The 12,913-nt window shown below is 36.3% G+C and overlaps 1 protein-coding gene across 2 annotated transcripts in view; it reads left to right on the top strand.

Annotated features, from left to right (window-relative positions):
• NEMF (nuclear export mediator factor) overlaps positions 1 to 12,913 on the top strand; it is a 57,712-nt gene that overhangs the window by 41,550 nt on the left and 3,249 nt on the right. The window contains exons 24-29 of one of the 2 annotated variants that reach the window (XM_043556090.1): positions 680 to 722; positions 871 to 920; positions 2,541 to 2,694; positions 8,844 to 8,921; positions 10,428 to 10,625; positions 12,218 to 12,250. In XM_043556090.1, the coding sequence (XP_043412025.1) occupies positions 680 to 722; positions 871 to 920; positions 2,541 to 2,694; positions 8,844 to 8,921; positions 10,428 to 10,625; positions 12,218 to 12,250 (556 nt within the window). Of the gene's footprint in view, positions 1 to 679; positions 723 to 870; positions 921 to 2,540; positions 2,695 to 8,843; positions 8,922 to 10,427; positions 10,626 to 12,214; positions 12,251 to 12,913 lie in introns of both variants that reach the window. The other variant, XM_043556089.1, reaches the window with a different exon arrangement.

The following is a 12,913-nucleotide window of genomic DNA, read 5'->3' as shown; positions in this document are numbered from 1 at the left end:
AGATAATAACATGATTGACTTCAGTACTTTTACCCTCCATTGTCTGACAGTCTTATTATCTTTTTACTGCTTGATTGGGGGGTAGATCTCTGTAAAGAAATTTCGAGGACCCAGTGTAGAAAAATACAGTAAATATGAAAATGGCCAAAGTAGGTCAAAATAGAAACAAGTAAATGAATATAAATGCTAATAATGTAAGAGAGGCAGTTCCATTAAAAAAATATATATAGGTGTTTTAATCTTTAATGTCTTATTGATCACCAGGTAAACAATAACATAGTTCTGAAAGCTCTATCAGTGGAGTAATTAGGAACACCTTAGGAGTCTGACCAGAATTGGGTCTTAGGGGGTGTCATAGGGTAACTTACTCTGTGTCTCAGCTTAAGTTTCATTCTCTGTGAAAATGGAATGTTACTCCTTTCATTGGGTTTTGGTGAAGATTATTTGTATATAAAGCATCTGGCAGTGCCTGGGACATAGTAAGTGTTCAATACATGTCTGCTATTTAAGAATATATTTAGAAGTGTGAGATGAGCAATTTGTTTATGTTTTTTAAAATTTTGTCAATGTTTGAAAGTTTGTAGGATTGCCAGTAATTAAGCGTATGATATGGGAATGTTTGCAGACTTTAAATGAATGCCTTTTACAACCTAGTAGATGCCTCGTTCTGTTTTCATAGGTCCCTCCAGAAATTGGCTTCAAAAGAAGAATCTTCTAGTATGGTAAGCTGTTTTCAAAGTTCTGTGAAGAACATCATGTTCTTCTCAATGAGTAATTTTGTACTTTTTAATTTTACTTTCTGAAAAATTAATAGTAGTGATGTTATTGTTTGTATTTGCTTGTGTTTTTTTTTTGTTTTAATTTTAATAGAGTGACAGTAAATTACAGAGCCGGAGACATTTGTCAGCCAAGGAAAGAAGGTAAACATATTTGTGTTATCTAACTGAAAAGCATATAATTTTTTTTCTTACTGACAGTTCAGTTATGACAGATCACTTGGCTATTCCAAAGATTTCCCTTATTAAAATTACCAAGATTTAGCATAAACCTTGTTTAGTTCTTAATATTCAGCTCTCATAGGTTTTTCTGTTTTAGAGCCCTGATCTGTCACTACAATCAGTTATATAGGTAAAGTAACGTGAGTGAGACCCTTTGTTACGTAAATATATGCAATAGCGATTGCAGTGCATTAAATTGACTGGTTCTAGGATAATATTGACAGGAATACTTGAAAATAACTAGGAAAGTTTTATTTAATAAAAAGACTTTTTTTCTTTCTTTTTTTTTTTTTTTAACATAGCAGGCCTCGGAAGGCAAATAGAAAGGGGGAAGCAGAAGGAAAGAAACAACTATAGGGTAAAAGAAAAAAAAAAAAAAAAAAAGAAAAGAAAAAGGCTATACAGCTAGTAAAGCACTCTAGAGACCCTAGGGTGGAGTGGACGATAGGCCTTTTTGTTTTACGAAGGTAGTCATGAAACAGTTTCAGTGATCTCTCTGAGGACATGGCACTATGCTAGATACTGAGTATACAAAGAGGTAAAATATAAAATGTGTGCCTTCGAGAAGTTTTTGAGTCCTGGATCAGGAAAGAGCCATATGGTAGGGATACAGTAGTTCAGGGGTAAGAAATTGCTATGAGTTCAGGTGTTTTGGGAAATACCATCATAAGTATACCTTAAAGATGTGTTAGAACTTATTTAGGTAAATGAAGGTAAGATGGTCAGAGATTCAGAAGAAAATAAGCATGAACAGAACAGGGCACGGAATTGGAAATATTACACATAGTGCTTTGGGGAAATGATAGACTGAGGTGAAAGGAGCAAAAAGTTCATGTTTGTGAACTGGTAGATGGTAAGATTGGCAAAGTGAATTTGGACCAAAAGTGGAGAAGTTATTAGAATGATAAATTAAGGATTTTTGGACTTTCTCCTGAAAGTGATGAGCACTTTTGGGAGACTTTAAACGGGAATGTGATATAGGTAGGAAGACTAGAAGTTCACATAGAGCAGATTACGGGGAAACACTGGAGGAAGGTCTAGGTAGGAAGTGATGAGGACCTGGACTAGACAGTGGCAGTGGAGATAAAAAGATTGCACATGAAAAATAGCATAGTAATAGAATTTCCCCTTCCTCCTTAATCTGCATATTTTTATCCATTATTTATTCAACTAACCTGACAACAGATATTTTATTGAATATTTAAGATCGGTCAAGGCCATGCTAACTTAAGACTACAGATCCCAGTGCCTGGTCATTAAGGTGTGGAGGGACTGAATGTGGCTACTGAGTAAGGATAAGTAAAGGGTGTAACGGTGTATTAAGCCTGGCTGACAGAATGATAAATCCATGAACAAAAAATTTTCAACTTTTTCCAGTGTGATGATTTGTGCTTCTTTTATAGTGTAGCCTGGTGGTTATGAAGTTAAGCAGGAGCCATGATCTTTTACATACTGTACATGTTCTCCTTCCCCTGTACTATTTTAAGGCACTAAAGATTTGAAATTCAAAGAATTAGATGTTCCCATTTCATTTATGTTTAGGGAAATGAAGAAGAAAAAGCTTCCAAGTGACTCAGGGGATTTAGAAGTGATAGAGGTAAAGGACAAAGAAAAAGAAAATGCTCTACACATTGAAACTCATCAGAACACAAGCAAAAGTGTCCCAGCTGTGCAGCCAATGAAGCGAGGACAAAAGGTAATAAAACTTGGGAGTGAACTGTTAAACTTAGTACTCCTTGGCTCACAAATGAAGTTATGAGGCTCTTAATTTTTTTTAAGTTTAAGCGAAACAAAAGATGTAGGCAAAAAAATAATCCTATGTGAGTTTCTTTGAAAATTAGTTAAAAAGAGACAAGGTTTGGGGAACATGGAGATCACTGTTCTATGTTCCTTGAAGATCATCTAGATACAAGCTCTCATTTTATGTAGAAGAAGAATTAGAAGATTGTGATTTGCTAGTGACACTCTGCTAGTAACAGCTGGTGCTGGTCGTTAGTGATATTTAGTGATATTTGTTTTTTTCAAATATTAATGAGATTTTGGTTAGAGGTCCTATATTTCTTATTAAAGGTAGATAATGAATGAAGAGGTAGTAGATACAGAATATACTTTAAAAAATGCTGTAGCAGTGTAAAAAGAGGAAATTGTGAGCTAGTATGTATCCATTTATCACTATAAAAATTAAATTCCTTTGAAATCTTAATAAAGGTCATGTTTTATGATTTTCCCTCCATCCATAGTGGTCACAATTTCCTGGATTTTTTTTTCCAGTGGACCTCAAAAAAATAAAGGGACATGCTGAGCATATGGAAGAGAAGAATATAATTCTCCTCATATTAATAGGTACATTCAGGGGCACCTGGGTGGCTCAGTCGGTTAAGCCACCGACTCTCAATTTGGCTCAGGTCATGATCTCATGGTTTGTGAGTTCGAGCTCACATTGGGTTCTGCACTATGACAGTGTGGAGCCTGCTTGGGATACTCTCTCCCTCTCTTTCTCTTTGCCTACTGTGCATGCTCTCTCAAAGTAAATAAACTTGTACACTCAACATGACTTTAATCACAATTGAGATTTTAACTTACTTGATAAAATAATTCTAAAGTTCATTTCAAAGAGTAAATATTAGAGAGTTGCTAAGGAAATCTTGAAAAAGAAGATTGAGGAGGGATTTCCTTACTAGGTAGTAAAACATTTCATGTTAGAACTATTAAAACAGTATGGTATTAACATAGAAAAGGCCAAATACAAAAAGTGAAACTGAATAAAATCTAGACATAAGACATTAACTGTAATATTTAAACATTTAGTATATGATAAAATACTATTACAGATTATTGGGGAAAGTATCAAATACTCAAAATTAGTGGTTAGTCATGTTAAAAAAAAAATAATTCCAGGTGACAAAAAGAACCATTTATAAAATGCAAAGACCAATGGCAAATGTGGAAAAAAAAAAAAGATAAAAGGAAATTCCACCCATCAAATTAATAGAAAATGTGTATTCAGTCATTCAGTAAATGTTTGAGTGCACACCATGGGAATTCCCATCAAGAGTCCTAACAATGTATTGACCCTTTGACTCAGCAATTCTACCTTTAGGAATTTATCCTAAAAAAATCATGTGCATGCACTAGCATAAGAATATTCATCAGGTTGATATTTGTAATTGCAAAAAACAAACTGAAAATTGAAAAAAATCTTAAATGCCCAACAACATAAAATAACATGGTGCTTTCATACAATGAAATATTCTGCAGATAAAGTTCCAAGGCAAATCCTGAGGATCTTTATTAAAAGACATTGAAGTTTTAGATAATTTTGTGGAGAACTTTCATCTTTACCACATTGAGTTTACCTGTCCTTGAATGTGACTATAGTCTTGTAAGAATATTTTATAGTCTTCAGTAAAGATATATTTTCCCATAGAGTTTTATACATCTTATCTGTTCCTGCTTATAATTTTTCTTACTTTTTGTTAATGGTATATTTTTTAAAACTTTCACTTCCTATCATTACTGGTTTGTGGGGAGATGATTTTCTTACATTGATTTAGTATTAGGTAATCTTACTGTACATTTTAGTATTCCATTTGTAGGCAGCATTAGTGTCTCCAAATAATGGCTTTTCTTCTAATCCTAATATCTATTACTTCTGTTTTTTGCATTGGCTCAAACATTAGTACAGTGTTGTATAGAAGTAATAGTGTGTATCTTTGTTAATTATACATTAAAGGGACTGTTGCTAAGATTTTTGTCATTGTGGGATGTTTCCTGGGAGTTGTTGATTGGTAGATAGCCTTTATGAAGGGTTATTTTTAATAAGATTAAATTTATTGAATGCCTTTTCTGCATTTTTCTTTTACTTTCTTATTTTTCTTCCCTTAGTTAATGTGGTAAATTACTTAAGAAAATCGATTAAATTGGCCTCTGATTTTTCATACTGCCCTTGGGGTTTTGCTATCTAGGTTATACCAGTTTCATAAAATAAGTTTGGAAGGTTTTCCTTTTTCTGCTCTCTAGAACTTTGTATAAAATGGAGATCGTTCCTTGAAATGTGATAGATAGCGTTTGCTTATAACTGGACCTGGTATTTTGGCAGTTTGTGGGTCGGTTTTTAAGTATAGTAAAACTTTGGTTTGTGAGCATTATCGGTTCTGGAAACATGCTTGTTATCCAAAGCACTTTGTAATCAGGAAATTTGTGATCATGTGACATTCGGTGTCATGTAATACTCGTGTTGCAAGACATCGCTCATTTATCAAGTTAAAATTTATTAGAAATGTTTGCTTGTCTTGTGGAACACATGCAGAACGGGTTACTTGCAATGCAAGGTTTTACTTTTACTTTGTACCAGCTACCCTGCTAGGTACTGCACATTCAGTGGTAAACAAGAAAGACCAAATTTCTGCCTTCGTTATACAAAATACCAATTTTGGGAAGAAGTCACATACACGAAGATCATATTGTTCATCCCCCTCTCTTGGTTTCTGTACTTTACTTTTGGCTCTTTACTTTTTTAATTTACATCCAAATTAGTTAGCATATAGTGCGACAATGATTTCAGGAGTAGATTCCTTAGTGCCCCTTATCCATTTAGTCCACCCCCCCCAACAACCCGTCCAGTAACCCTCAGTTTGTTCTCTATATTTATGAGTCTCTTCTGTTTTTTCCCCCCTCCTTGTTTTTATATTTGTTTCCCTTCCCATATTTTCATCTGTTTTGTCTCTTAAAGTCCTCAGATGAGTGAAGTCATATGATTTTTGTCTTTCTCTGACTAATTTCACTTAGCATAATACCCTCCAGTTCCATCCATGTAGTTGCAAATGGCAAGACTTCATTCTTTTTGATTGGTGAGTAATACTCCATTGTGTGTGTGTGTGTGTGTGTGTGTGTGTGTGTGTACACACACCACTTCTTTATCCATTCATCCATCAATGGACATTTGGGCTCTTTCCATACTTTGGCTATTGTTGATAGTGCTGCTATAAACATGGGGGTGCATGTGTCTCTTCGAAACAGCATACCTGTATCCCTTGGATAAATGCCTACTAGTGCAATTGCTGGGTCGTAGGGTAGTTCTATTTTTAGTTTTTTGAGGAACCTCCATACTGTTTTCCAGAGAGGCTGCACCAGTAACTTGTTCTGTGAGTGTTTCACAAGAGCAGCACACATTTCTAATAAATTTTAGCTAATGATAAACGAGCAACATCTTGGAATACGAGTAGTATGTGATGCTGGATCACAATGGAGCCAATGGTTCTTGAAATTCACTTTGACATACAAGTGCTTAGACATTAAAAAAAAAGGAGGGGGGGGGTGCACCTGGGTGGCTCAGTTGGCCAAGCGGCCTTCGCTCAGGTCACGATCCCATGGTCTGAGTTCAAGCCCTGTGTCGGGCTCTGTGATGACATCTCAGACCCTGGAGCCTGCTTTGGATTCTGTGTCTCTCTCTCTCTGCCCCTCCCTGCTTGCACTCTGTCTCTCTCTCAAAAATAAATAAAACATTAAAACAAAAAATATACAAGTGCTTAGGACTATAAGCATGTATATGGAACAGATTATGCTCTGAAACCAAAGTTGTACTGTATATGCTAATTAAATTTTCTCCAGTGATGATAGGTCCATTCAGTTTTGTTTCTTCAAAGTTGAGTTTCCTAACTTCTGTTTTCCAAACTGTTCTTTTCATTGGGTTTTCCATTTCTTGGTTCAGTTTCATGACAATATTGTTCATTTTACTGTCAGGTTGAAAAGAAACTTTTTTTTAATGCTTTTACTTTTTTTGAGAGAGAGTGCAAGTGGGGGAGGGGCAGAGAGAGAGGGAGACACAGAATCTGAAGCAGGCTCCAGGCTCCAAGCTGCCAGCACAGAGCCACGAACTGTGAGATCATGACCTGAGCTGAAGTCGGACGATCAGTAGACCGAGCCATCCAGGCGCCCCTTTCAGGGTTGTTTTTGTTTTTGTTTTTGAGGCATAATGTACATATAGTAAAATGCACAAATCTAGACTGTTTAGATCAGTGAATTTTTAAACACACGTGTATCTGTGAAGCCACCATCATGTGATACTTAAATGTTTCCAGTACTCACTCTTCCAGAAAGCCCACACTTGCGCCTAATTAGTATTCCCACCAAAAAAAAAAAAAAAAAAATCTTAATCGCTGTTGTGTATAGCTAAGAGTTGAATGCTGATTTATAGCATTCATGTTGTGTTTGGCTTTAGTAGATAACTACCAGTTTTCTGGAGTACTTCACCAATTTCCCCTCAAGCAGAATACCCGAATTATAATTGTTCTGCATTGTAACATTTGGTATCGTCAGGGGTCTTTTGGTCATTCAAGCATGTATATACCACAGTCTTATTCTGGCTTTAATTTGTATGACCCTGAATACTAATGATATTGAACACTTTTTCATGTTTATTAGACATCTGTCCTCTTTTTGAAGTGCCCAGTTGTAAAAATTAGGTTGTCCAGCTTTGTCATTAATGTATATGAGTTCTTTGAAATTCTGAATATAGGTCTTTTCTTGGATGTATAGGTTAGAAATACTTCTCAGGCTTCCTTTTTTTATTTTTTTATTTTAGGCAGAGAGGGAGCTCTTGAGCTGGAGAGAGAGGGGCAGAGGGAGAAACAAAATCCCAGGCAGGCTCCATGCTCATCAAGGGCCCCAACACAGGGCTTGATTCCATGACCCTGGGATCATGACCCAAGCCAAAATTGAGTGTCAGATGCTCAGCTCACTGAGCCACCAGGCACCCTCAGTCTTGCTTTTTTTTCATGTGTTTTTGATGAGCAGCATCTGTTAATTTTAATGAAATCTGAATCATCAATCTTTTATAGTTTTTTTTTGTGTCCTGCTTAAAGGAATCTTTAAAATTTGTAAAGATTTTACAAGATTTATAAGATCTTGTAAAATTTGTATTTGGGCCCCAGCTAAGATTAATAAAGACAAAAATAAAATCTTTGGAGGTGAGGCCTAGATGTCTGTTTTTAAAAATTACTAGACGAAAAAAAAAATTACTAGGTGATTGGGAAGTGTAGCCCAGGTAAAAGGTAAAGATTAAAGCCAGTTTGTTGAGAAAATTCAAAGCCTTAAGTGCCTTGCCTTTATCCAGACTAGCTTTGCTGCCTTGTTTCCTGTTCTTCCTCTATATGTATATCCTGACTCCAACCAAATGCAATAATTTGCTGTTAGTATACTGTCCTGTTTTTACCTTATAATCCTGCTTTTTATATAATCCCTGATACTGTAAAATTTACTTAAGACTTTCAAGTTTTACTTTATTTCTTCCCCACAGTTCTTGCTTAAGCTGAAAGAAATTTATTTCTCTGAAGTATCTTAGGAATAATGTTTGCATTTAGAATATGTTGCATTAATTTATCCTTGCTCTTATATGTATTTTTTTCTACCAGATGGTAAACTCCTTGAGGCTGAGGACTATGGTTTATCCATCTTCTTAGCCTCCATGTTGTTTATTATAATGGTACCTTGCTTGGTAACCATTTCTGACAGAGAATAGGAGCACCGTTTTTTTTTTTTTTTAATTTTTTTTTTTTAATGTTCATTTTTGAGAGAGAGAGAGAGAGAGAGAGAGACAGAGCTCAAGAAGGGAAGGGCCAGAGAGAGAGGGAGACACAGAATCCGAAGCAGGCTCCAGGCTCCGAGCTGTCAGCACAGAGCCCGATGTGGGGCTCGAACTCACAGACTGCAGGATCATGACCTGAGCCGAAGTCGGACGCTCAACCGACTGAGCCACCCAGGCGCCCCAGGAGCACCTTTTCTTTACAAACATTTGTTGACATTTTTTAACTGAAGTTTTCCAAGTAAAATCTTTTGATTTTGTAGAGTAAAATGAAAAAAATGAAGGAAAAATACAAAGACCAAGATGAAGAAGAACGTGAACTCATCATGAAATTGCTGGGGGTAAGTAACATCTAAAAGTCTTTTCTTCCTTTGTTTTTTAAGGAGCATCCAGACCACGGCCTATCATATGGTAGGATTCAATACATTTTTGTTAAAATATAGACAGTATTGGCACAGAACAGAATGGAGAACCCAGAAATGGATCCACAAATGTATGGCCAACTGATCTTTGACAAAGCAGGAAAGAATATCCAGTGGAATAAAGACAGTCTCTTCAGCAAGTGGTGCTGGGAAGACTGGACAGCGACATGCAGAAGAATGAACCTGGACCACTTTCTTACACCATACACAAAAATAAACTCAAAATGGATGGAAGACCTAAATGTAAAGCAGGAAGCCATCAATCCTCGAGGAGAAAGCAGGCAAAAACCTCTTTGATCTTGGCTGCAGCAACTTCTTACTCAACATGTCTCCAGAGGCAAGAGAAACAAAAGCAAAAATGAAATACTGGGACCTCATCAAAATAAAAAGCTTTTGCACAGAGAAGGAAACAATCAGCAAAACTAAAGGCAACCAACAGAATGGGAGAAGATATTTGCAAATGACATATCAGCTAAAGGGTTAGGATCCAAAATCTGTAAAGAACTTTTCAAACTCAACACCCAAAAAACAAATAATCCAGTGAAAAAAATGGGCAAAAGACATGAATAGACACTTCTCCAAAGAAGACATCCAGATGGCCAACTGACACATGAAAACATGCTCAACATCACTCATCTTAAGGGAAATACAAATCAAAACCACAATGAGATACCACCTTACACCTGTCAGAATGGCTAAAATGAACAACTCAGGCAACAAGAGATGTTGGCAAGAATGCGGAGAAAGAGGATTTCTTTTGCACTGCTGGTGGGAATGCAAGCTGGTGTAGCCACTCTGAAAAACAGTATGGAGGTTCCTCAAAAAATTAAAAATAGAACTACCCTAGGACCCAGCAATTGCACTACTAGGCATTTATCCATGGGATACAGGTATGGTTTTTCGAAGGGACACATGCACCCCAATGTTTACAGCAGCACTATCAACAATAGCCAAAGTATGGAAAGAGCCCAAATGTCCATCAATGGATGAATGGATAAAGATGTGGTATATATATACAATGGAGTCTTACCTGGCAATCAAAAGAATGAAATCTTGCTATTTGCAACTATGGATGGAACTAGAGGGTATTAGGCTAAGCGAAATTACAGAAAGACATATCATATGATGACTTCAGTTGTATGAGGACTTTAAGATACAAAACATATTAACAGAAGGGAAGCAAAAATAATATAAAAACAGGGAGGGGGACAAAACATAATAGACTCAAATCTGGAGAACAGAGGGTTACTGGAGTGGTTGGGGGGGAGGGTGGGCTAAATGGGTAAGGGGCATTAAGGAATCTACTCCTGAAATCATTGTTGCACTGTATGCTGACTTGGGTGAAATTAAACAAATAAATAAAAAACTTTTAAAATATTGACAGTATTGAACATACTTACATTATTTTACCTCTATGAATTAAAGTCTGCAGGTTCAAACAAAGAAGAAAAGGGGAAGAAGGGGAAGAAAGGAAAAACAAAGGATGAACCTGTGAAGAAACAGCCCCAGAAACCTAGAGGTGGACAAAGGGCTTCAGACAGCATAAAGAAAGAAACTCCCTCCCTTGAGGTTGTAACTCCAGAGTTACAAGACTTGGCTGTAGATGATCCACATGATGACAAGGTAAGGCTACCACACATATGTGGGCTTTTGCTTCATTAATTAGGGTCACTAACCACCTCAGGTTCCCAAAATATGAGGCTTACAAGTGCTAAAACCAGGACAAGTGGTAACTATCCTTAATGGAAAAGTCATTTTAGAAATACAACCTAAAAGACTACATTTCCAGGATGTAAGCGTAAAAATGGTCATGTTCATAGGTAAGTAGTTTATCACAAGCCTTTAGAAAAGAATTGTATGGAGAGGCTTTGATTCTAGTGGGAACTTCGTTAAAATAAGACAAATAATTGGGATTATCTTGAAGAGGAGTAGGAATAAATTTGCGCAACTCTAGATTTTTCTATGAGAATATATGCTGTCTTATCTTACATAATGTTGAAACTGCCAAGTGCTCTGGTTGAAAAACCAGTTAGAAGTTAACTTTTCCAGTTAAGATGGTTGCCTGAGATCTTGAAATCTTGAGCAAATGATTATTTTATAAAATTGGAAAAAATTTCACTTAGCCTGTATTTTATTTATTGCAGTTAAAGCTTTGGTTAGAATGGTTTGCTCTGTTCAGTGCAGATAATGCTTACAGGGATTCTAAATGTGTTACTGTTTTTTTCCTCTGGACAGTGTTACTGTTTAGTGATGTTATAACTCAGTTTGATCCTCAGATTTTTTTACACTGTTCTCATATTTGTAATTCTGTAAACTGTAAACTCATAAATATTGGGGTGTAATGAATCATACATAAAAAATCTATTTGGAGATAATCTAACCAAAGCAAAACAAAATTTAACTTTTTCTTTTATATTTACCTATTGTGTGTGTGTGTGAGAGAGAGTCTCAAGCAGGCTCCATACAGCACAGAGCCCGATGTGGGGCTCAAGCTCACAGTTGGTGAGATCATGACCTGAGCCAAAATCAAGAGTCAGACGCTTAACCAACTTGAGACACACAGGCGCCCCTAAGATTACCTTAATAGTGAAAAATTCTTAGAACTGTTGAAAGACTAAAAAATAAAAGTTCTGTTCCCTAGGATTCTCCATTTTCTTTTGGCAAACATCAGATTTAGTTGTAATTTTAAATTGGCATTTTACATTTTACTGTTTTAGCATGTACTCCAAATGAAAGTCCTTAAAAAAAAAAAAAAAAACCACTTCAGAGAACAATCCTTTTTCTCTTTGAATTGCATTGTTCTCTAAAATATTAGATGCACAGGGGCGCCTGGGTGGCTTAGTCAGTTAAGCGTCCGACTTCATGTCATGATCTCGCGGTCCGTGAGTTCGAGCCCCACATTGGGCTCTGTGCTGACAGTTCACAGCCTGGAGCCTGTTTCAGATTCTGTGTCTCCCTCTCTCTGACCCTCCCCCGTTCATGCTCTGTCTCTGTCTCAAAAATAAAAATAAATGTTAAAAAAAATAAAATATTAGATGCACATATTAATTCAATAGAGTTTTGTGATACTGAAGAATACATTCTTGGGGTCCATAACCTGTTGGTTCAATGTGACAATCTTGCTATATTAATATTTTTTTCTCCTCATAGTTTTTAATCATGTGGAATTTCAATTTAAGTTATAGCTGACTTTTAAAATTTTATGTTTGGAGCAGGAAGAGCAAGATCTGGATCAACAGGGTAATGAGGTATGATTTTTGTGTTGGGGTCTCTACAGTGATATACAATGACTACAGTCTAGTTCCCAGAACATTTGACACACAGTTTCTAACTAATTAAAACTTTAGTGTATGTGCTGCCGAAGCAAGCACTAATTAAAACTTTAAAAGCTAAGACAAGATCACAGGCTCTGGAGTCCAACATTCTGGGTTTAAATCCTAACTTTGCTACATATAATTGCAACCTTGAGCCATTGTTTTTGTGCTTCTGTTTCCTCATCTGAAGAGTGGGGATAATTGTCCTTACCAGGAGAGAGTTGTTTTGAAAATACACATGAAGCATTTAGAGAAGTCCATGGCACATAGTAAACATTACTTGAACACCAAGCATCTTGTCTAAGGTTATTCATGTTGCTAAATAAATACGGCTCATCTTATAGGCAGCCCACCAAAGAGCAACTCTAAGAAGGCTAGAAGATTCTTCCTTAAGAACAGGCAAAAGTGTCCAGGGGCGGAGGGGAGTGGGGAATGGGGACAGAAAAATCCCCGTGGTCAGGAACTACTGGTCTAGCCAAAGTGTCAATCTCATTTCCATGCAATGGATTTAAATCTATTTGTGGTCATTATTATACATTATTTTTAATCCATAGCAGTTTTCTGCAATGTACTGTTATCCAACAAGTTTTTTCTCCT

Source organism: Prionailurus bengalensis, chromosome B3 (genome assembly GCF_016509475.1).
Source record: "Prionailurus bengalensis isolate Pbe53 chromosome B3, Fcat_Pben_1.1_paternal_pri, whole genome shotgun sequence".
NCBI lineage: Eukaryota > Metazoa > Chordata > Mammalia > Carnivora > Felidae > Prionailurus > Prionailurus bengalensis.
Note: the sequence above shows the minus strand (reverse complement) of the source record. Positions and strands in the feature narration are given on the sequence as shown.